This window comes from Chiloscyllium plagiosum, unplaced genomic scaffold, assembly GCF_037043375.1.
Source record: "Chiloscyllium plagiosum isolate Xiang-an unplaced genomic scaffold, Cpla_swu_hap1 HiC_scaffold_8, whole genome shotgun sequence".
In the NCBI taxonomy this organism is placed as follows: Eukaryota; Metazoa; Chordata; class Chondrichthyes; order Orectolobiformes; family Hemiscylliidae; genus Chiloscyllium; species Chiloscyllium plagiosum.
In genome coordinates this window covers 70,240,954-70,266,593 of record NW_028270146.1, presented here as the reverse complement: position 1 = coordinate 70,266,593, position 25,640 = coordinate 70,240,954, and the positions used below count along the sequence as shown (strand labels likewise).

Genomic DNA, 25,640 nt, shown 5'->3' with positions numbered 1-25,640 from the left:
GATGAATTTGGGTCAGGCAATCAGATGGGTAGGAGGTACACTGTCAGGTAAGTAGTAGGGAGCCACATGCGCAGGATGGCAGGGTGCAAGGGGGCAAGGTAAAACGGTGCACTGTTCAGAGTACCTCGGGGTGCATGGGAGAAATTGGATCTGATGGAGGACAGGTGGAGAGGATGGGTCGGGCCTGGTGGTCGATGGGGGTGAGGGGCGTTAGTGTTAAGTCAGGTTCTGCAGAATGAGGGAGCAGTGTCAAGTTGAAAATAACTTACCTGGTTATCTAATACAAGTAATGCTCTTAAATGAGGATTCTCAACATCAATTTGCACTGAGAACAAATTGTGAGGAATATCTGCAGGGGCTAATAATAACCAAGGAGAACATGTTCATTAATCCAAACTTGTAAATTTTATTTCTGGATTCTTTTTAGTTTAATAAAATGATTAAAAGTGCATTTTAACTTGAAGTGTTTCCATGCAATTACAGAGGTTCTGGATTAGTGTTCAGTAAGCAAAGCGTATTCTGTCTCAGTTTCACCAACTCTAAAGTAGCAACTAACAGCCGTTATTTTCTTAAGTATTGTGGATTTGATTGAAAAGTGAATGCTGATGTTAGACTTTAACTTCTGCCCCCTCAGGTGGAACTGACAGGCAGCAGTGTGTTTGATTATGTCCACCCTGGAGACCATGTGGAGATGGCAGAGCAGCTGGGCATGAAACTTCCCCCAGGGCGAGGCATTCTCTCACAGGGTACCGCAGAGGATGGAGCCAGCTCAGCATCTTCGTCCTCACAGTCTGAGACCCCTGAGCCAGGTGGGAATTTCAATGAGAAAAGGACAGGATTGAGGGCTAGACCTTTGTGAAATGATTGAGCTCTATTTACTGATATGAAGACCAGAGGGAAGCATAAACCTAGATATAGTTAAGATTCCATATAATATTACTGCTCAATGTTCAGAACTGATTGAGCAAACCTGACTTAATTGAACTGAAAAAATGACGGAAATAAATTTACCAAAATTATAAAATATTTTATTAGTAAGAATATAAGAAATTCCGATATTATTTTGAGTGTGTCCTAGTTTTAAAAAAGCTGTTTGCAATTTGTGACATTCATGTTCAGCACAGCACTTTTTAAAATATAATTTTTAAATTATTGGTAATTCCTGTTTTTTTTTCTGTTTTGTACAATATTTATGTTTTCTGCAGTACATCAGATAGGAATACAACTTCAAATTAACAAAAGCAATGCATGCAACAATTTTACACAGACTTGCCCCCCCCCCCCTACTCTGCTCCTTGCTGTTTAATTATATGAATCAGGGGGGAATGAAGTGAAGCAACATTACTCATTGGGATTCTTTCCAGACTGCTTGCAGACTTTGCATTCAGGATGTTCCCATTTTGATGGTGTTGTACTGATGATAATTTAAGTATTAGGGGAAAATCCATTTATAAATTAAACAAAATGATTTGATATCCATCAGTCCCTTAGTTCATCAAGCTGTTCAAACAGCGGGAAGATTGGCTGGTCTGCTGAGGTCTACTGAGAGCTCTGATAATTAGATCTGCTAAGGATTTATTCTTTACTGATTGGGGCTTTAAATTAATTGAAGTTCCACATTTGTGGCTTTATCCTTTTTGTACTTTTTTTTAAAGTAGATATTTGATATTCTTATAAGTCAGAGTGGATGAGCGAAAGCAGGAGCAGTTTAAAAAGTGAATTTTCTCTGGAGAAGGAGGTGGAGAATTTAATGAGAGGTCTGATTAAGAGTCTAAGATCTGTTTGCTTACTTGGGAAATCATTATTGTACTAAGAAGGCATGGAAAATTTAATATAGCATTCATTTTCTTGTACTGCATGGCTAATACAAATCCACTCAGGGATGTCTATCTCTAACTTAAAATGCACTGTACGGTGGATAGAATTTATTCGGTATTCCTTACCTGTACGTTGTCAAGGATGTGTGTGTGATATGTACTGCGCTTTTCTTCCACAAATTATACAGATTAAATGATTTTTTTTGTTAAGACATCTTTTTGATTATATCCATTAAAATCTTCCTTTCTGGATATATTTGAACAATTAAAGTTTTTCTTGAGAAACTCACTTTTACAATAGGTAACAGAACAATATAAATTTGTTTCCCAGCTGCTCAAACAGACTAAACTTCTCTGACTATTTGCATGAAAGAATTAAACTCTTTTAATACATTATTGCCATTATATTAATGTAATACTAAATTGACACTGGCCACTGTGATAAACGTGGCAAATGCTGAACCTGCTCAGTTTTAAAGCTTCTATTTAAATTGCTTTCACTCAAGAATAATTTAATTGTAATGTAATTCTTTATCTTTATATTTTTTCAATATTCATAAGGTGACCAAAATGTAACAGTAAATCTTCATGTGTACGGAACTGCGGAATTGAAGATAGGCTGATGTACTGAAGGACTGCACAAATATCTGCATCAGCATTCAGACTATCAGTCAATCTTCGGTTCCAAGGTAGAGTACACAAACATTGGCTGTTGCCTGAACAGCCATTACTTGAGCAAGCACAAAGCATAAATGAAGTCAATTAAACAGTGCCCATTTGTTATGAACTATTTTGTTATTTAATTCTGTTCCCGGTCATATTAAAATTTCCCTGCATTGCCTGAAATTGCAGTGTGAGAATTTCTGGACCTATTGTTATTGTCAACAGAAGGCAAAGGAGGAATTCTAAAATCTAGCCAAAGTATCATGCAGTTGTTTATTCATGAGTGGTTTCACTTAATTTATTGTTTTTGTAGGTATCAAGTGAACACCACACACCAGAATCAATAATCATGGCCATTTTTAGATTAACAAGTTTTTACAAAAACCATGGAATGCAATTTTGCAATATGAAAGTATCTCAAATTATCTTTGTAACTGCATTTGACATATCCTTTCATTATTTATTAAACTAATGATATTCTTAACAAATAAACATTCCTCTCATAACATAAATAATTATTTGAATATATAACCAGAAATGAAAATATCAATATGCAACAGGTCATATTTTAGGATAGTTATGCTTTCAGCAGCCGAAGTATTGTTTTTGGTCATGAATAAACAGTAGCCTTGTGTTGTCAATGTAACCTTTGCATTTTTGTTCAATGACATTGTCTTATATCTAAGTGGTTCTCATTTAATTATATATAGAGCAAACAATAGAAGCCATTTCTTTGTCCAATAATTGCTTAGATAAACTTTAATTCGGCTTTTTTCTGATCTTCAGAAAACCCTTAGATATAATTTAAAATGCAGGATAACACTTGCATGTAATCTTAAATGATTGTGTTACTTATTTTAAGATATTATTCTCAAATGTATTAAATGAGTCTTAAAATAACTATAAATTAAATAGTAACTGATTCAAGAATTGGGCAGTCGTTGGAATAATACCTGTTGTGCAACCGTAGCATAGGTAAGTGCTAATGATATTTGCACAAAGCTGTATACTCGTGTGCTCTTGATACGACTAGTTACCATTTGATCAGTGTTTAATTGTCATGGCAGAGGTTGAATCTCCATACTTGTGATGTTTGTCCTTCTTGTCTACCATAATTTTGAAGTCCACTACACTTAGAAATTTCTGAACACTAACAGGGCTGGTACCAAGCTAAGATGAGTTACTCTAAAAAGAAAGGAGGAAAGATCAACAAACAAGTCAGTGTATTTTATTCTTGAATTCCTCCCATTTGGAAATTTTCAGAGCAGTCATGACAGAAGCCTTGAAAGCTTTTCCCCATTAATGGACTTGTGTGTGGGGTGTAGATAGGAGGACCTAATGAATGTTAGATTGCTGCATTAATTTATCGTGCCATATTCAAGCAAAAAGGCAGCATGTCGGACTCATTTATTTCATTTAAGTTTGGTTAAAGTTGTCCACATTATACACTTGCTATGTTAGTGTCCTTAATGATATATTTTCCTGCATTAGAAGACTTTGCACCAGGACTGTGTATTTGAAGTTGGTGCTAGATTATTATATCTGTATCTGAAACCCATGAAGCTGATTTATTCCTGCCTGCAACACAGGGAATTCTTAAAAACTGATAATTGTTTTTAAAAAAAACATTTTTTTTCACTGGAGCAAAACTAGGGCAGGGGATATTTGTCCTGTGCCTCCAAGGAAGTCTGTATGGCAAAATTATTCCACCCAAAGACTCCAGCCGCCTCCTCTTTAACATGGACAAGCAGTCGCTCCTGCCCCACCGAACTCATCTCCACCTACCTTGACACTGTCCTATGCCCCTTAGTCCAGGAACTCCCCACATACGTTTGAGACACCACCCACGCCCTCCACCTCCTCCAAGACTTCTGTTTTACCAGCCCCCAACGCCTCATTTTCACCATGGATATCCAATCACTCTACACCTCCATCCGCCATGACCAGGACCTCCAAGCCCTCCGTTTTTTCCTCTCCTGACGTCCCCAACAGTACCCTTCCACCGACACTCTCATTCTTCTGGCCGAACTGGTCCTCATCCTTAACAATTTCCTCCTTCGACTCCTCCCACTTCCTCCAGACCAAAGGGGTAGCCATGGGAACCTCTATGGGCCCCAGCTATGCCTGTCTCTTTGTTGGCTATGTGGAACAGTCCATCTTCCGTAGTTACACTGACACCATTCCCCACCTCTTCCTCCGCTATATTGATGACTGCATTGGCGCCACTCGTGCTCCCGCGAGGAGGTTGAGCAATTCATCAACTTCACCAACACATTCCACCCTGACCTTAAATTCACCTGGACCATCTGTGACATCTCCCTCCCCTTCCTGGACCTCTCCATCTCCATTAATGACGACCGACTTGACACTGACATTTTTTACAAACCCACCGACTCCCACAGCTACCTGGATTACACCTCTTCCCACCCTACCTCCTGCAAAAATGCCATCCCATATTCCCAATTCCTCCGCCTCCATCTTATCTGCTCCCAGGAGGACCAGTTCGACTACAGAACACACCAAATGGCCTCCTTCTTTAGAGACCGCAATTTCCCTTCCCACATGGTTAAAGATGCCCTCCAATGCATCTTATCCACATCCGGTCCCTCCGCCCTCAAACCCCACCCCTCTAACTGTAACAAGGACAGAACCCCCCTAGTGCTCACCTTCCACCCTACCAACCTTCGCATAAACCACATCATCCGACGATATTTCTGCCACCTCCAAACGGATCCCACCACCAGACATGTATTCCCCTCCCCACCCCTTTCCACTTTCCACAAAGACCGTTCCCTCCATGACTACCTGTAAGGTCCACACCCCCCCAACAACCCACCCTCCTGTCCTGGCACCCTCCCCTGCCACCGCAGAAATTGCAAAACCTGTGCCCACACCTCCCCCCTCACCTCTATCCAAGACCCCAAAGGAGCCTTCCACATCCATCAAAGTTTTACCTGCACATCCACCAATATCATTTATTGTATCCGTTGCTCCCATTGCGGTCTTCTCTACATTGGGGAGACTGGACGCCTCCTCTCAGGGCGCTTTAGGGAATATCTTCAGGACACCCGCACCAATTAACCCCACCGCCCTGTGGTCCAGCATTTCAACTCCCCCTCCCAATCTGCCAAGGACATGCAGGTTCTGGGCCTCCTCCACCGCTGCTCCCTCACCACCCGGCACCTGGAGGAAGAACGCCTCATCTTCCGCCTCGGAACACTTCAACCCCAGGGCATCAATGTGGATTTCACCAGTTTCCTCATTTCCCCACCCCCAACTTACACCAGCTCCAGCCTTCCAGCTCAGCACTGTCCTCATGACCTGTCCTACCTGCCTATCCTTCTTTCCACCTATCCGCTCCACCCTCCTCTCTGACCTATCACCTCCATCCCCACCCCCATTCACCTATTGTACTCCATGCTACTTCCTCCCCACCCCACCCCCCTCTCATTTATCTCTCCACTCTGAAGGCACCCTGCCTCTATTCCTGATGAAGGATTTTCGATTTTCCTGCTCCTTGGATGCTGCCTGACCTGCTGTGCTTTTCCAGCACCACTCTAATCTAGTCTCTGGTTTCCAGCATCTGCAGTCCTTGTTTTTACCTAGCCGCTTTACACGTCCATCCCCACCAGAATGGTCTCATGGCTGTCTGCTTTCTCCTGGAGCAAAGGCACAAACCAGCCTCGCCCCGTCTCACCACCACCCTCCTCCTCTGTTTGGCTGAGCTCGTCCTCACCCTCATCAACTTCTCTTTTCTTTAGGTCTAAGGGGTGGCCATGGATATTCGCATGGGCCCGAGTTATGCCTGTCTCTTCTTGGGTTACATGAAACATTCCTTGCTCCAGTTCTATTCTGGACTGCATCCACAACTCTTTCTTCGACGTTTTGATGATATCGTCGATGCTGTCTCCCTCTCTCATCTAGAATTGGAAAATTTTATCGATTTTGCTTCCAATTTCCATCCTGCCCTCACTTTTCACCTGGTCGATCTCTGACTCCTCCTTTCCCTTCCTTGACATCTAATAGCCTGGCCACAAATATAAACCCTTCGACTCCCACAACTACCTTGCACCCTGTTTCCTGTAAAGACTCCATTCCATTCTCCCAGTTCCTCCTCTCCGTCACATATGTTCCGACGATGCCAACTTCAACAAGGGAGCTTCCGAAATGTCCACCTTCTTCCTCAACCAATGATTCCCAGCACCGTTGTTGATAGGGCCTTCAACTGAGTCCAACCCATTTCCCGCATTTCTGCCCTCATCCCCTCCTTTCAACAGCAATGGTTCCCCTTGCCCTTAGCTCCATCCACCAACATCTACATCCATAAGATTATCAGCCACCATTTACACCACTTCCAGCAAGACACCACCATGAGACACACATTCCCCTCCCCTCCCTTGTCCACCTTCCGCAGGGAGTGTTCCCTCTGGGATACCCTGGTCCAGTTTTCCTTCACTCCAAATCTCCCCCCTTCCCCCACAGCACCTTACTCTGCAACCGCCGAAGGTGTAACACCAGCTCATGTACCTCCTCCTTCCTCAGTATCCAAGGGCCCAAGCATACTTTTCAGGTGAAGCAGCACTTTACCTGCACTTCTCACAATCTCGTCTACTGTATTTGCGACGCACAATATGGTCTCCTCTACATTGGAGAAACAAAGCATAAACTGGGTGACCACATCGCAGAACACCTGCATTCTGCCTGCATAAAAAGACCGTGAGCTTCCAGTTGCCTGCAACTTTAACACACCACGAGGTCTCATGAGGAGGTTGAACAGTTTACCAACTTCACCAACACATTCTACCCCAACCTTAATTTCACCAAGACCATCTCAGACACTTCCCTCCCCTTCCTGGACCTCTCCATCTCCATTAACGGTGGCTGACTCAATACTGACGTCTTCTACAAACCGACTCTCACAGCTACCTGGACTCCATCTCCTCCCACCCTGCCTGTAAAAACACTATCATTTATTCCCACTTTCTCCATCTCTGCCACATCTGCTGCCAGGAAGACCAGTTCCACTACAGAACACACCAGATTGCCTCCTTTCCCCTCCCACATGGTTGATGATGCCTTTCAGTGCATCTCATCCACTTCCTGCACCTTCCCCCTCAAACCCCACCCCTCTAACCGCAACAACGACAGAACCCCACTTGTCCTCACGTTCCACCCCACCAAACTCCGTATACATCGCATCACCCTCAGTCATTTCCGCCACCTACAAACGGACTCCACCACCAGAGATATATTTCTGTTGCCACCCCTATCTACTTTCCAATAAGACCATTCCCTCCGTGACTCCCTTGCCAGGTCCACACCCCCCACCAACCCACCCACCCCTCCCGACACCTTCCCCTGCTATTGCAGGAATTGCAAAACCTGTGCCCACACCTCCCCCTCACCTCCATCCAAGACCCCAAAGGAGCCTTCCACAGCCATCAGAAGTTTGCCTGAACTTCCACACATCTCATTTACAGTATCCTTTGCTCCCGATGCGATCTCCTTTACATGGGGGAGACAGGACCCCTACTCACAGAGTGCTTCAGAGAACATCTCCAGGATGCCTGCACCAACCAACCCCACTGCCCCCCCGACCAAATACTTCAACTCCTTCCCCCACTCCCCCGAGCACATGCAGGTCCTGGGCCTCTTCCATTGCCACTCGCTTACCTTCTGATGCTTGGAGGAAGAACGCCTCATCTTCCACCTCAGAATCTTCCAACCACACGGCATCCTTTTGAAGGGCTTTTGTCTGAAACCTCGATTCTCTTACTCGTCGGATGCTGCCTGATCTGCTGTGCTTTTCCAGCACGACACACTCGACTTTTAACACACTACTCCATTCCCAGGCCAACATCTCCACCTCAGGCCTCTGGCAGTGCTCCAGTGAAGTTCAACGCAGGCTGGAAAAACAACATCTCATTTTCCACTTGGGGACACAGCAGAGCTCTGAACTCAATATTGAGTTCAATAATTTAAGGGCTTGAAATGTCCCATGTCCTAGACCCCCCAACACACATACCAAGCCTTGTTATCACATTGATTGCTATTACACACTATCTGTTGTTAGCCACTGACAGCCTCCATTAACAGGTATTCACGCTACCAGCCAGATTGTTATTGACTCCCATATGTCCTGCTGTTCTTCTCTCTCTTTGCGCTCTATCCCTACCTATCGTTTATTCCTTATCCCTTCCCCACCCTCACTTCTGCATATAAATCAACATTTTCTGAGCTACCATCAGTTCTGAGGAAGGGTCACTGGACCCGAAACATTAACTTTGATTTCTCTTCACTAATGCTGCCACACCTGCTGAGCTTTCCCAGCAACTTCTGTTTTTGTTTCTGATTCACAGCACTTGCAGTTCTTTAGGTTTTTATTATTCCACCTGAATTTGGAACAGTTCCCAGGTACTGGATACTCCCCAGAATGGAAGTTGTGGGTATGCTGGTTGCTATCTCAACCCATTCCACTCTGGTTTTCACAGAGGAAGGCTGCTATAGGCTGTGGGGTGATTTTGACCATCAATTAGCAATCATGGGGCTGAGAATGGAGGTGGGTCTGTTCAAGTGAGATCCAATTTCAGTGTATCATGGTATCCTTTAACTGAGATGGTTGAAACAGCAGCAGTAGGAGAGGAAAAATGGTGTGGGGGAAGATAGCGGGTCATTCCCTTCTTTAGGAGAAGTTGATGTTGGGGCCATCCTTAATGCAATGAGGGAGAGAGAGAAGATTATCAAAAGGAAAAACACATCATATAAACGAAAAGTCTTAAATAGAAGTGAATGTACTGGTCATACTGGAGCTCCATTTTGAGTTATATAAGGTATGTCTGACCAACATGTATCATTCTCAAGTTTTACTGCATTTTCCTTCTGGATCTTCTTTCTGGGGGAAGCAGGAGAAGGCTATCCTTCCAAACCAAGCTGGCATGTATTGAGTTAGTTGAGAATAGTAGCATATGAAATCTCATTAGGGGAAACTGGACCAACTGTCAGCAAGAAGTAAAAATGTATTCTTAGCTTTGGGCAAGATGAGTACAACGTTAGATCCCGATAATCCACTTGGAATTCACCCTTCAGTTGGAGGCTGAGGATGTATGCTGCTTTTGAACAAGGGAGGGATTTGTATCAAGGCCTTTATTTTATTCATTCACAGAATGAGGGCATCTCTAGTTAGGTCACCATTTACTATCCATCCCTAATCGCCCAGAGAGCAGTTAAGAGTCAACCGCATTGCTATGAGTCTGGAGTCATGTGAAGGACATACCAGGCAAGGATGACAGTTTCCTTCCCTACCATACATTAGTGAACCAGATGGGTTTTTCCCGACAATCAACAATAGATTCATAGCCATCATTAGACTGTTCATTCCAGATTTTTTTTTTATTGAATTCAGATTCCACCATCTGCCACAGTGGGAATCAAACCCAGGTTGGTTCATTTCAACCGTGTTATTTAACAAAGGATCCCTTTTCTTGTGGATAGCTTTCTTCCAAAACATTACTTGGATCTCTGGATTAACAGTTCAGAACTAATACCACTAGACCACAGTCTCCCTTGATATCTCATTATCTTTTTTCTTAAGCAAGAGCTCAGACAGTAGGAGGAGTTATAAACATCACAGTGCAGCAACAGTGAAGAATGGAACAATAGAGATGCCCATTTGGTTCACTAATGTTCTTTAAGAAAGGAAATTGCTGTCTTTATTTGGTCTAGTCATGTGACTCCAGACCGAAAGCAATATGGTTATCTCTTAACTGCCCTCTTAAATGTCCTAGCAAACCATTGTTATATTAAACTGCTAAAAAGTCTCAAAAAGACAACAAAACCAGGCGGACCACCAGGCACTGACCTAGTCACCAGAAATGGCAATGGAAATCTCCACCCTCTGGACCCTGCAAAGTCCTCCTTACTAACATATGGGAGAGAATGCAAAAATAGGGAAAATTTACTCTCAGACTCTTCAAGCATGACATGATCATTCTCATGGAATTATACCTTATAGATCATGAGAATCGACGTTTCGGGCATAAGCCCTTCTTCAGGATTCCTGAAGAAGGTCTTATGCCCGAAACATCGATTCTCCTGCTCCTTTGATGCTGCCTGACCTGCTGCACTTTTCCAGCAACACATTTTTAAGCTCTGATCTCCAGCATCTGCAGTCCTCACTTTCTTCTACGTTATAGATCATGTCCAAGACAACACAGTTAGCTTCCCTAAGTATGCTCTGTACCACCAGCAGATAAGCCCAGTAGAGCTGGCAGCACAATGATATATAGTTGAGTTAGAGTTTCCCTGGTAGTCCTCAACATTGACTGAATTCCATGAAGTCTCTGAGCATCATGTCTAACATGGGCAGGAAAAGCTCCTACAGATTACCATGTAACCCCATTCCTCACCCCCAGGTGATGAATCAGCACTCCTTCATACTAAACTCCAATTGGAGGAAGTACTGAGCGTGGCAAGGGTGCAGAATTTATTTTTAGTGGAGAATTTCAATGTCCATCAACAGAAATCACTCCAGAGCAATACTGCTAACTGGGCTGGTTAAGTCCTAAAGGACATTGCTTGGGTCTGAGGCATGTGGTAAAAGAACAAATGAGGAATAAACATGTTGGACCTTATCGTCACAAGTCTTTCTGCCACAGATGCATCTGTCCATGACAGTATTGGAAGAAGTGATCGCTGCACCATGGTTGTGGAGCTAAAGTCCCATCTTCACATTGAAGGTATCCTCCATTGTGTTGTGTGGCACTATCACCATGCTAAATGAAATAGACCTTGAACAGATCTTGCAACTGAAGATGGGCATCCATTCGGCACTATGGGCTATCAACAGTAGCAGATTTATATTCAGCCACAATCTTTAACCTCGTGGCCCACCACATCGCTGACTCTACTATTACCATCAAACCAGGGGATGAACACTGGTTCAATGCATAGTGAGGAACAGCATTATTAAGACCAGACCTCAGGTCAGGATCCTCAAATCATTATGATTTCAGGCAGGATACCCTAAACTATTAGGCTCCAGAGTGAGTAGGATGAACTGGCTTCCCTTTATTCACCTCCTGCCTCCATTTGTTGCAACAATGTTAATTTAGAAAGGATCCTTTTCCTTTTGGATATCTTTCTCCCAAACCAAATGAACTTACCTTTTAAAATAAGCCAATTTATTTAGGCTTTCTTGAGTTAACAATAAGTGAGTTTAATGATTACTGAACACAAGAAGAAACAAAGACGATACGCTTACACACACATAAGTATAAGAGGTGAGTTCAAAAGATTATAATAAACAAAATGAGTTAATCTCTGAATTGTTAATGAAGAGTGGATAATTGTATTTTGAGGCTGTTGTAGTGAAGGGCACCAGTTGTATTGATGTTGATAGTTGCATAGTCAGTCTCACCTTTCTTAATTTTGTAGGGTGATAGACATCCTTTTCTCCTGATTTTGTTTTTCAACGAGTTTGTAGCACTTCGAGCGAGAGAACCTTTTGTTGTCCTGCTAGCTAGCTACCTCCCAGCACTCAGAGAAACAGTCTTTACTTACAACATTGATGATTCAGGAGTAGTTCTTCAATTGTGCCTTTGAGCACATGAACACAAGAGCAGATGTTGGTACCCACATAAATGTTCATTTCGACTAGCATTCTCCAATACAGCTGGAACTGGCTTTTTAACCACTACTATTGTTTTTCTTCAAGGGAAAAACAATGAATTTTTTTACAGCTGCAGTTTTTTTTGTGTCCTCCAGTGGCAAATTAATTTTGGAATAAAGGGTTAAAACCACGTAGTATTTCAGGGTTTCAATGCACAATCATAACAGCATGCTGGGTTAGCACCAACCATGCCTAAAAATGAGGAGTCAACCTGGTGAAACTGCAGCAGACAACTGTTCACAGCAAGTGATAGGCAGGGCTAGGCAGTTTCATGCGAATGGATTAAATTTGAACCCTGCAGTCCCGCCACATCCAGTTGGGAATAGTGATGGGTAATGAAACAACTCACTGGAGGAGGAGGATGCTGCACAAATATGCCTATCTTCAGTCCCAGAGGAGTCTAGCACATCAGTCCAAAAGACAAGGCTAAAGCATTTATAACAAACTTCAGCGGAAGGTGTCAAAGGATGATCAATCTCAACAGATGCCAATCTTCAGCCAATTTGATACACCCTATATGATGTCAAGAAACAGCTGAAGACAATGTATATTTCTTGGCCCTGACTACATTCTGGCAAAGCACTGAAGACTTGTGCTACAGAACCTGCTGCATCCTTAGCCAAGCTGATCCAGGTACCAACACTGGCAACAAATGTGGAAAATTACCCAGATTTATGTGTACACATATCCAATCCAGCCAATTCCCATCCCATCACTCTACTCTCAAGCATCAGTAAAGTGATGGAAGTGGTCATAAACAATGCTATCAAGCAGTACTTGCTTTTTGGAAACAATCTGTTCACTTGACACCTAATTTAGATTCTCCCAGGGCCAGTCAGCTCCTGATCTCATTACAGCCTTGGTTCAAACATGGACTAAAGAACTATATCCCGGAGTAGAGGGTGCCAGTGATTGTCCTTGTCATCAAAACTTTATTTGACTAAGTGTGGCATCAAGGAGCCCAAACAAAATGAGAGTCGAGGGAAATCAAGGGGACATTCTTTACCAGTTGGAGTCATACCTAGCAGAAAGGAAGATAATTGGGTTCATCAAGGGTTAGTCACCTCTGTTCTAGGCCATGTCTGCAAGATTTCCTCAGGGCAATGTCCTAGGTCAAACTATCTTCAGCTCCTTCATCAATGACTTTCCCTCCAAACTTAGGTCAGAATTGGAAAGGATTTCTAATGAATTAGGGTGGCATGGTGGCTCAGTAGTTAGCACTGCTGCCTCACAGTGCAAGGGACCTGGATTCAATTCCATCGGCAGGCAACTGTATGTGTGGAGTTTGCACATTCTCCCCATGTCTGCATAAGTTTCCTCCGGGTGCTCCAGTTTCCTTCCACAATGCAGTTTAGGTGAATTGGCCATGCTAAAATGTCCAAGTATCCAGGGATGTGCAGGCTAGGTGGATTAGCAATAAGAAATGCAAGGTTACAGGGAAAGGCTGAGGAACTGGGTCTGGGTAGGATGCTCCTCAGAGGGTCAGTGTAGATTCGATGGCCCAAATGGCCTGCTTCACTACTGTAGGGATTCTATGATTGCACCATGTTCAACACCATTTGCAACTCCTCAGACTGTAAATCAGTCTGTTGCCAAATGCAGCAAGACCTAGACAATATCTGGACTTGGCCTGATAAATAACACATAACATGCACATTACACAAGGTCCAGGTAATGATCATCTCCAACAAGAGAGAATCTAATTATCGCTTCTTGACATTGAACACATTACGGTCTCCTTCATTATACACATCCTAGCATTTACCACAGACCAGGAACCACACTACACACACAAATGCTGTGGCGATAAGAGCAGGTCAGATGCTAGGAATATTGCAGCAAATAACTCACCTCCCGACTCTCCAAATTTACAGTTTACAAGGCACAAGTCAGGAGTGTGATGGAGTACTCCCTACTTGCCTGGATGAGTGCATCTCCAGCAACATTCAAAAAAAAAAGCATGGCATCTTCCAGGACAAAACAGCTTGCTTGAATTAGTGCCAGATCCACAGATATTTGCTTCTTCCTCTAACAATGCGCAACAGTAGTGTTGTGTTGAATACACAAGATGCAGTGTAGAAATTCACAAAAATTCTTCAACAGCACCTCCCCACCTCCCCTCTGGTGATGGAAAATATGGGTTGCCTGGGTCAGGATGATGAGCCTCCTCACTCATTACAAAGCGAAAATTCTCAAACTGGCAGGAGATGAATATGACCACTCAGGTGAGCAAGGAGCCCTCAATGACCAACCAAACCAGTTAACTTCATTGTGCTGTACTGCTCTCCCATTAACACCACTGCCAACTCATTCTTAACCTTCACAAGCTTTCAAACGTCTTACATAACGTATATAATCCCCTCTCTTCTATTAGTGGCAACCAGTGAAACTCCACTAGGAAGCAGCTTGTGCCAGAGACCCTCAGCTGTATTTCATCGCATTTCATTTCATTTCAAGAGGAACCAACTTAATCCTCAGAGAATGCTGTCTTTGTGGATTGAAAAACTAAAGTGATGCCTTTGAGTATGTTTGTCTGATTTCAGTAACTTAACTGATATGACAAGGAGGCAATTACTGCACACAATGTAATGGTCTTGACTGCAAGACTGCATTCTTAGACAATGAATCGCAGAATCTTTGAAGTATTATGGCACAGAAGAAAGCCATTCACCCCATCATGCCTATACCAGCTTGTTACATGAAGACTATTACCTAGTGCCAACCTTCTGCTTTTTCCCCATGTGATTTTGCATGTGATTTTGATCCAAATAATCAATCAATACCCTCTTGAATGCCTCAATTGAACTTACCTCCACCACAGATCAAGATAATATATGTCAAACCCTAATGACTCACTGTTTGAAAAATGATTTTTTAGAAGTAGAATTTAAATTGGATATCTCCAATGTATTATTGACATCAATTGCTTATGGGTGTGTGAACCAGCATGGTGGTATGGTTATTCTCTTGCATTATCCAATTATACACAATGCATTGATTAAGGTGGAGTACAGATGAAATTGTCCACACTTTGATCTCCACTTGTGTTGAGGGTTGGGACTTGGCAGGTCAGAGACTGATGCTGTTAATATTTTGCTTCCTAAAGAATGAACTTTGTCTTTTCACATAAGACTGAGTTATTTTTTAGCCTGCTTGCTGTCTGATATGCCTGAAACATCAAATCTTTGAGCATCAATTCAAATTACTAGAAAATGTCAATTAGTCGAGTTTCTTTTTTGCATGAAATACTCATTCTGTTTCTGCAGCAAAAAAAAACCCTTCTTAAGCACATCAATTGAAATGGCACTTACACTCATTGCTTAGGAAGAGCTGCATTCTCAGAGGTATCATCCTTCAGATGAAATGTTCAGCTGATGCCCTGTTTGGATAGGCAAACAAAAGGCACAATTTAAAGAAGAAAGGAAATTTCACACCTGCTCTAGACAATGTTTTTCTTCAACTAAAGTAAATATATTATCAAGTCATTAACATAATTTTCTGTTTTATGGGCCTTGTGTTAAATTAGATGTCATATATATTTACATTGAAATAGTGAAAACAATGATCATTGACCATGAAGTACTTTAACAGGTTCCAAGGACGTAATAGGTGCTATACAAATACAAGCCTTTTCTTGGCTAAATACAGAATCCTTAAGCATGAACTGGCAAATATCAAGTCATTGCTGGTATTTTAACTGGCTAAAAATGCACAGATAACCTTTATGTGCTGACTAATGCCATCTTGCATATCAGTACTTTGGGCTGCAGTAGAGTGAGCTTGAAAGAAGCATCCAAACACAAAAGATAATGCTGAAGCTTTTGCAGCAATCTTCAGCCAGAAGTGTCAAGTGGATGATCCATCTCGGCTTCCTCCAGTGGGCCCCAGCATTTCAGAGGTAAAAACAATGACTGCAGATGCTGGAAACCAGATTCTAGATCAGTGGTGCTGGAAGAGCACAGCAATTCAGGCAGCATCCGACGAGCAGCAAAATCGACATTTCGGGCAAAAGCCCTTCAATAAAGCATTTCAGATACCAGTCTTCAGCCAATTCGCTCCATGTGCTATCAAGAAATGGATGGAGACACTGGATTTTGCAAAGACTACGGGTCTGACAACATCCTAGCAACAGTACTGAACACTTGTGCTCCAGAACTTGCCACTCCCCTAGCTAAGCTGTTCCAGTACAATTACAGCATTGGCATCTATCCGACAATGTGGAAAATAACCTGGGTATATCCTTTAAATGCGAAGTAGGACAAATCCAACTCGATCAATTATGTTCCCATCAGTAAGGTCAAGCAGCACTTGATCAGCAATAACCTGCTCAGTGACGCCCAGTTTGGTTTCCACTGGGACCACTCAGCTCTGGACTTCATTACAGCCTTGGTTCAAAATGGACAAAAGAGCTGAATTTCAGAAGTAAGGTAAGAGTAACAGCTCTTGACATCAAGGCTGCATTCAACTTAGTGTGGCATCATGGAGCCATAGCTAAACTGGAATTAATGGTATCGGGGCAAACTCTCCAGTGGTTGGAGTCATACCTGAGAGTAGGAGGTCAGTCAGCTCAGCTCCAGGACATTTCTGCAGGAGTTCCCGACTGGCATTGTGGGTCAACCCAAAGCAGACGAACTGCAGCCGTTCAAAAAGGCCACTGGCTACCAAAGGCACCTAGGGACGGGCAAAAAATACTGGCCAGCTAGCAACAGCCACATCCCACAAACATTTAAATAAATAAATGTCTGTCTTTTCAGTTCCTGTCAGTATTGTTTAGTCATTAGAATTACCTTGACACATGGCATAATTGTCTAAATTACATAAAGGGTTGCAAAGAGCATCATAGACAATTGACGCAGTCATTCTCCAGATGTGATGGCAACAGACTCTTCTCAAGGAAGATATATGGTCATTTAAATGCTTCATGTCACAGAGCAAAAGTGAAAGTCACTAACAACAACTTAAGGAGCAGTTTTTAAGTGGCACAGTGTCATAAGGTACTTCACAAAACTTTTTTCAAGACTAAATTTGAGGGTTGTGTGTCACCGTAATGGTATACCTAACTGTGAGCCAGAAAATCTGGGTTCAACTCATAGCTGCCCAAAAGTTGTCATAAAATGTCTGAACAGGTTGATTCAAAATAATTTAGAACTAAATTTGATCACGAGCCACATAACAATATTAGAGTAGGTAATCAAAAGCTTGGTCAAAGAGGCCAGTTTTATCAAGTATCGTAAAGGAAGAGAGCTAGAGGGAGGGAAAAGTTAGGAAGAGACACCAGGGCTGCAGCTCATGCATTTAGTAACTTCTAATGGAATTCAACATTATAAGTTCTGGATAGAAGTTAATGGCACTGTGCTGCTATCAGTACTGAGTTGCTCTGAATATGCAATGTTGTTTCCCCACTGGAGAATAAGCTGGGATTAAATTTTGGCTTCACTGGCAGCTTATTAAGTATCTCAATAGAGATGGAGCACAGGCAGAAAAATAAAAGCAGTAGAAGAATGCATACTGTTATAGAATCTGCCAGATTTTCCTTTTGGTAACTTTAATGAATGACAAATGATGGAGGATGGGTAGCATTCCCTCCTTCAGATTTTTGCCTGCAATCTGCTAAAGTCATGCTTAATGCCCCCAAGCAGCGAAGGTGAAAAGATGCCCCATTTTTAAAGGCTTGAAGACAAACATCTGATGAAAGGTTCACTTTGTTTTTCTCTCCATAGGTGGCAGATCTGCTGAGTATCTACAGTATTATCTCTTTTTAAAGACAAAAATGATCCTGTTGTGAATCCCTTATTCTGTTACCTTGTGGTCTATAACAAAAGCAAGCAGTTTTGTTTTAATCAAGCAATGATTAATTATGTTTGATACGTTGATGATTTTGACGAGCATATTTTCAGCATCTTCATTTTTTATGCTCCCCTGCTAATGCACATCTTCCTTCGCTTAAGGCTAAGTTGGTCTGTGTAGTAAACCTTTCAAAATTTACAGCAAGTGACATTGCACAACCAACAAGATGTGTGTGTTAAGTATTTCCTTTCCTGTGATGCACTCAAACCCTGACAAAGTGCAATATGAGCTTGGGGATTTATGCATCATACAAGATTTGAATAACATGTAGTCCCAAGGAAAGGCTTCTATGACTTACCATCACCAAATAAATACTTAGTTTCCTCATTCCTTGTTATTGTAATTTTTTTTCTGAGGTAGCTATCAGAAGTTTTTTTTAAAAAATATTTGCTGTTAGCCAGATAAGTTAAATGATTCTGGTGAAAGGTCATTGACTTGAAATATTTATCCTCTCTCCCTCTCTCTACTGATGTTTCGTTTCTGCTAAGTGTTTATAGCCTTCTCTGTTTCTGTATCAGTTTTCTAGTAGTAACAGTATTTTAATCTAGGTAATATTTTGCTGTCCAGCCTTTTAAAAATTCTTCTACTATACATGTGCTGGTATTTATATGAACTTCAGGATTACAACACAAACTATAATAAAGGATGTGAGAACAGGATGCTGTGAAAATAATGGCAGGATTAGGTACAGATTTATGAAAAGGAAGTCATAGTTAACAAACCAATTGGAAATTTTGGCGAATGTAACCAACAGAACAGGTGGGGAGGGAGGATTGGTGGTGGTGGATGTGTGTCTGTCGGGTGGGGAGGGAGGATTGGTGGTGGTGGATGTGTGTCTGTCAGGTGGGGAGGGGGGAGGGTGCAATTAAAATAGAAGATGTAGATGGAAATAATGGTTTTCATAAAGTCCTGCACAAGAGGTTAGTGAACATGAGATTGAGATTAGAGAGTAATATAGTGGCATAGATTAATTCCTACTCTTTATTTTAATGAGTTATCAATATATCATTTTCAGATTGGCAGGCCGTGACTTGTGATGTACTGTAATGATCAGTGCTTGAGCCCAGCTGTTCACAATCCATATCTGTGATTTGCTTGTGTGGATTAAATATAATATTTTCCAAGTTTCTAGATAACACAAAACTAGGTGGAAATGTTGTTCTGAGGAGTATGCAAAGATGCTTCAATGGAATTTGAAAATGCCAAATGAGTGGCCAAAAAAATTTAGCAGATCATAGAATCCCTACAATATGGAAACAGGCCATTCAGCCTATCAAGTCCACACCGACTCTCCAAAAAACATTCCACCCACCTAGTCTGTGCATTTCTGAACACTCTGGGCAATTTAGTATTGCCAATCCACCTAATCTGCACATTTTTCGACTGAGAGAGAAAACCGAGCATCCAGAGGAAACCCACACAGATAGTTACCCAAGGGTGGAATCGAGCCCAGGTCCCTGGCGCTGTGAGGCAGCAGTGCTAACTACTCAGCCATCATACCACCACAGATGGAAGACAATGCAGAGAAATATGAAGTTATCCTTTTGATAGGAAAAATGGTGAGAGTCTGGAAAGTGTTGAACATTAAATAAATTTGGGTGTTTTGTTTATAATTCTCTGGAAGTTAATATATAGATACAGCAAACAATTAAGAAGGCAAATGGTATGTAGGCCTTTGTTACAATGAGAGTTAAGAATAATGATGTCTTACAGCAATGTGAGACTACACATGGAGTTTTAGTCTCCTTACCTAAGAAAAGATAGCTTTGCCATAGTGCAGATGCAATAAAAAATCACTGTAGAGATAAAATAGACTGATTTTATATTCTCTGGAATAGATAAAAATGTCAGGTGATCTCATTCAAACTTATAAAATTCTTATAGGGCTCAACACATTAGGTGCAGGAACGATGTTTCTCTTCACTGTGGAGTCAAGAACCAGGAGAGACAGGTCTCAGAATAGTCAGAGGAAACAGTCCTAAATAGCTTATCCCTTATTCTGAGACTAAGATAAGGAGAAATTTCTTCACTCAGTGAGTGTTAAATGCTTGTAATTTGTACCCCAGATGGTAGGGAGACTCAGTTATTCAGTACATTCAAGACTGAGGTAAATTCCTACATATTAAAAACATGGCAAGATACGGTGAAAGTGCAGGAAGTGGTGCTGATGTTGAAGATCAGCCATGATCTCACTGAATGGTGGAGCAAGTTTGAAGAGCTGATTGGCCACTTTGGGAGTCATGGATACATATGTGACCTCGACAATCAATTGTGAAGGAAGTGGTTCCAGTTGCAAAAACCTGTCCTTCAGGTTTTGAAATTCGAGCAGTGGCTAGAGTCACTGCGATATCTCTTCAGATCTGAGAACTAAATTGGTAGCATGTTGAACAAAGTGGACACAGTGCAGATTATGACCAGGCAGGCACAGGGGAAATGGGTGGCAACTAGGTAGTCTAGAAAGACTAGACAAATAGTGCAGGGGTTCTCAGTGTACCTCTTTCACTATTTTCCCATTTTGGATACTGGTGAGTGTGATGATTCATCAGAGGAATGCAGTGAGAGCCAAGGTTGTGACACTCAATGTAGCTCAGCTGCAAAGGTGGAGGGGATGGGAGTGGAAAGTGGAAGGTTAATAATGGTTGTAATTTGATAACTAGAAGAGCAGAAGATGTTTCTGTGACCAATGACATGATTTCAAGATGGTATGTTGCCTCCCAGTATCAAGGTCAAGGATGTCACAGAATGGTTGAGGGGCAAGAGTCAGAGGTCAGTGTCAACATTGACATCAGTGACATTGATAGAAAGAGGGATGAGGTTCTATAAGTAGATCTTTGGGAGTTAGGCAAAATACTGAAAAGCAACAATTCTGAGGCAGTAATCCCAAGAATACTCCCAGTTCAACATGGTTATGAATATTGGAAAAGGAAGACTGAGTGTGACTGGAATAATGATACAGGATGGAGGGCTTTCAATTTCTGAGGCAACTGAGACCTGTATTAGGAGGTTAGCTTATACCTTAGCAGATCGGGGACTAGTATCTTTGTAGGGAAATTTGCTTGTGCTTTTGCAAATGGTTTAAATTAACTGTCAGTGGAACTTATATTGGAAATCGTGTTAGAAGACAAGCAAAACAGGTTATGGGAAGTACAAAGACATAAATGAAAATGGGATGCAACTAAAACAGATCCGAGAATTGGCTAGAGTCAAATTACAAAAAAAGAGTTAGACAGTCAGAATTAAAAGTACTCTATCTTTATGCATGTAACATTCACAAGATAGGTCACCTAATGGCATGAGTAGAAATAAAGTAATATTATTTAATTACCAGAACAGAGATGTGACCTAAGGTGACCAAGATTGTGAACTGAATTTTAAAGGATATTCAACATTTAGGAGATAAAGGTAAAAAGGAAAAGGAATTGGGTTATTGTTGATAATAAGTGTACTGATAGTCAACCTGTTAGTCAGGGAGAATCTCTAATCAGAGTAACACAATTTAGGATCTATTTGGGTAGAGCTAAGCATCATTAAAGGACTACACTCAATTCTAGGAATGGTGCATAGGCCACCAGTCAAGATAATGTATGGTACAAATCAGGAAAGTAGAGGTGCATATAGCAAGGGACATTCAGTAACCACGGGTGACTTCAGTCAACATATAGATTGGGTAAATCTAATAGTGTTGTGGAGGAAAACTACTGGAATGTAGTTTGAGATAGTTTGTTGGAGCAATAATTAAGGAATCAGCTAGGGCACAGGTTATTTTAGATCTGGTGTTATGCAATAAGAAAGGGCTATCTAATAATTTTGTTGTACAACAATCTTTAGGGAAGAGTAACGATAATATGATAGAATTTTACATTTATGTTTAAAGTAGTCTAGTTCAATTCGAACCTGGTGCCTAGAATCTAATCGAAGGCACTTAAGTAGCTCTGAGGAGGATGCTGACTGTGCTGGGTTTGAAAATTACATGAAAAGGTTCAACAGTGTATAGAAAAAGGCTAGTATTTAAAGGGATATTCCTTGGTTTTCAAAAAGCATACACAGGACAACCTTGGTTATCCGAATGTCAATTATCCGAATTTTGAATCATCCGAACAAGATCTCAAGGTTCTGGAAAAACGTCGGTTATCTGAAGAAAATATTCCCTTAAAGTTTGCGAGAAGATTTGTAGCTGGGGTGCTCATTGTTGTGGTTCTGTTCGCCGAGCTGAGAATTTGTGTTGCAGATGTTTCGTCCCCTGTCTAGGTGATATCCTCAGTGCTTGGGAGCCTCCTGTGAAGCGCTTCTGTGTTGTTTCCTCCGGCATTTATAGTGGTTTGTCTCTGCCGCTTCCGGTTGTCAGTTCCAGCTGTCCACTGCAGTGGCTGGTATATTGGGTCCCTGTATACCGGCCACTGCAGCGGACAGCTGGAACGGACAACGGGAAGCGGCAGAGACAAACCACTATAAATGCCGGAGGAAACAACACAGAAGCGCTTCACAGGAGGCTTTCAAGCACTTAGGATGTCACCTAGACAGGGGACGAAATATCTGCAACACAAATTCCCAGCTCAGCGAACAGAACCACAACAAAATATTCCCTGCCTGTCTCATTCGGATAATCAAGGTTGTTCTGTATTCCTTTAAGGCAATCGTACATAACAAGAAAAACGAGAGAGTCGTGGCTAGCAAGGGAAATTAAAAATGGTGTTAGATGAAAGGAGAGTTACAAAGTTGCCCAAAAAAGTTGTAAACCTGAAGATTAGTAGGATCTTTGAATTCAACAAAGGAGGATCAAGAAATTGATCAAAAGTAGGAATAAAATACATATGTAAAGTAGTAGAAATATAAATATGGACTGTAAAAGCTTTGCAAACATGTAAAAAGGAAATGGTTAGCAAAGGCAATTGTAGGTACATTATAGGAATGTTTTTCGTAGGAAATAAAGAAGTGACAGGGAATTCTAAATAAGTATTTTGTCTTTGAAATGAAAATATAAGAAGCCTTCCTGAAATAATTAAGATCCAAAGTTGTACTGAGAGTGTGGAATTCAAAGCAATGATTATCAGTGGGAAGGTAATACAGGAGAAATTGGGACTGAAATTGACAAGTTTGTGTGACCTGATCATCTTAACCATTCAGAGTGCACATGGTATATGTGAAAAGGGCAAGCAACTGGTATATCTGCTGAACAATCAGATTTTTAAAAAAATGTGTTTACTCCTTATCTGTGAAATAAGTACAGTAACCTCATGCCATCAAATGTATTTCAAAGGTGAATGAGATGGCAAGATGCATTGTCACATAACATTTGGGTTACAGAGCATCTCGCACACCCCCAACTTCACTGCAGTTATGAGAAGTTACTGCCTGTTTTGCCCATAAATTACAGTGAGCACTCTTAGACTCGCCATTACTTTTACTGCAGAACCCAGCCCATTCAGGTCTCCAGAACTGATATCCCATTGTGCTGTATACATAGAAATGCCACAATTATAAATATATACATTTTAAAATTACTGACAGATCAGAGAAGTGGCTTGTTGCATTGTTTTCACTCGGCTTTAAATCCTAATCAATAAAAACGTGTTAAGGCTATTAAAATTTAGATAATCCATGTGTCAACTCTGGTCAGGAAATATTGGTCCAACTATAATGGAATTTTGAAAAAATTTGCATAATATGTAAAACCATGTTGAAAACATACCTTGCATTTTTAATGGAAACAACAATCTAGGCTTACAGCTGTAGGTTTAATGTATTCAGTGCAGATACTGTGACTTGTTGGAAATATTAATGGGGTTCTTTGATTGGGTGGCACAAATGAATATATATGTACCCTTACCATTCCTTTCAATACCAGACTTAAATTAGATCTGTCTTGAGAAGTAATATGCCTGGAGTGCTTATAACCCTATAATATTTGTGAAGGATGGAGATTGAATTTGGCTTTGTTGTGTTTTTGGAATTTAAATGTGATAGAGTAACTGCTCAAACTTGTTTCCATACATTTCTTGGTGTGAATATTAAAAGCAAAATTTACTAATGTAGTGAAGTCTTATTTAATAATATTGAAGGTTATGCAAATTAAAACTAGTTTTCAGTCAAGGCAAACATTTTGTATTAGATTTTGTTATCACTGTTATTGCCTTTTAAACTCTAATTCTTTAAATTGGTATTTATATTAGGGGGTTATTGCTTAGCAAGGCTTTTTGAAAGTCAGGGTGAATTGCATACTGATAACAAAAGACCAAGTAAACAGGTTGCCTGAAGTGCTCCTAAGATTTGTCAGGGATACTTTGTTCAATGAAAAAACTCAATAAATCCCTTTTCTGAAAAGACATTCCCACTTTAATTGTTAGATTTTATGGAAATACTTTGACATATGTTTAATTGTATTTAGTAAAATAATCGGACCTAGGATACTGAAGTAATTCAGGAGGAAAGTCTAAAAATTGTGATGTTACACTAAGAATCAGAAAATGTCTTGAATTCTAAGTGCAAAGGGAGTATTTATCATTTTAAAAGATATATTATTTAGTAGACTCATTTTCTGTAATTTTCATAAGCAGCATATCTCAATTTTGATACCTTGCATTCTGTAAGACTGACTCCTAGTTTCTGAGATATATAATTAATGGAACTATTTTGCTAATCCAATAACAAGAATGTATTCTACTTTCCAGTTGATATTTGACTGCAGTCATGAACCTATTCTGTACTTTAAATAGCATTCTACTCAGGTAGAATTGATGGCCCTTTTGAGGTCAGCTTATGTTACCACCCCACCATCTTTGCCTCAAATTTAGTTTAGTGTTTAGAATGTCTGAATGCATTAGATGATTAAAAAGAACTCATTTTGGACTACACAGAGTGTAATTATTTATGATCATTTAACAGTACATTGAAGTTGCTATGTACGATGGAATACTTCTTGAATGAAGCAAGCATTTTATTTATTTTACAAGCTCTAGTTATTTTAATAGCAAAATTATATCATTTAATTAATTTTAAAACATTTTTAATGTTATAAACACCATGCTAAAAGTACTCAATTTTATAATCATTGTGTTAAAAGTGTATTTTGAATGTTAATATATTGAACACATCAACAAAAGAACCAAATAAATTGTAGTTGGCATTTGTTGGTTTCAATCATAAATGTATAAAGTTAAAAGTTTTGTAAATATACAGTGACAGATTATATAATTAATAAAATAAGAATTTGTTTAATGACCCTTACAGGCAATCAGCCATTTGTGAAATCTGCATATTAATAGCCTTTCTGTACATTCAGGATAAATCATCTCTGATTATAGCTTTGCATGGAACTGTGATTGAGAAAAATGCAATATTACAAATATTCAAACATGTTTAAAATAAAATCAATTTTTTTCAAATGTAGAACATGCCTTATTTTTATAAATACAACCTGTTAATGTGTAGCAGGTAGCTCATTACTCCATTACTACATTGTTCTCTGAGAGTGTTGCATCTGATTTCAGGCACATTTCTTATTCATCCCTCTCTAGTACAGTCTGTAAGACCTATTTTTGGTTTAAATGGTTCAATTTGTTGTAGAAATGCAGTCTTAAAGAAAGAATCTAATGTCCTACTTCTTGGTAGATTTATTAATTAACAGCTCTAAAGTTAACTGATTTCAA

At 40.7% G+C, this 25,640-nt stretch overlaps 1 protein-coding gene across 11 annotated transcripts in view; it reads left to right on the top strand.

Moving 5' to 3' along the window:
• npas3 (neuronal PAS domain protein 3) overlaps window positions 1-25,640 on the top strand; it is a 1,348,016-nt gene that overhangs the window by 1,152,634 nt on the left and 169,742 nt on the right. For all 11 annotated transcript variants that reach the window (XM_087989951.1, XM_043697885.2, XM_087989958.1 and 8 more), the window contains one exon: window positions 635-809. In XM_087989951.1, coding sequence (XP_087846077.1) covers window positions 635-809 — 175 coding nt within the window. The remainder of the gene's footprint in view (window positions 1-634; window positions 810-25,640) is intronic.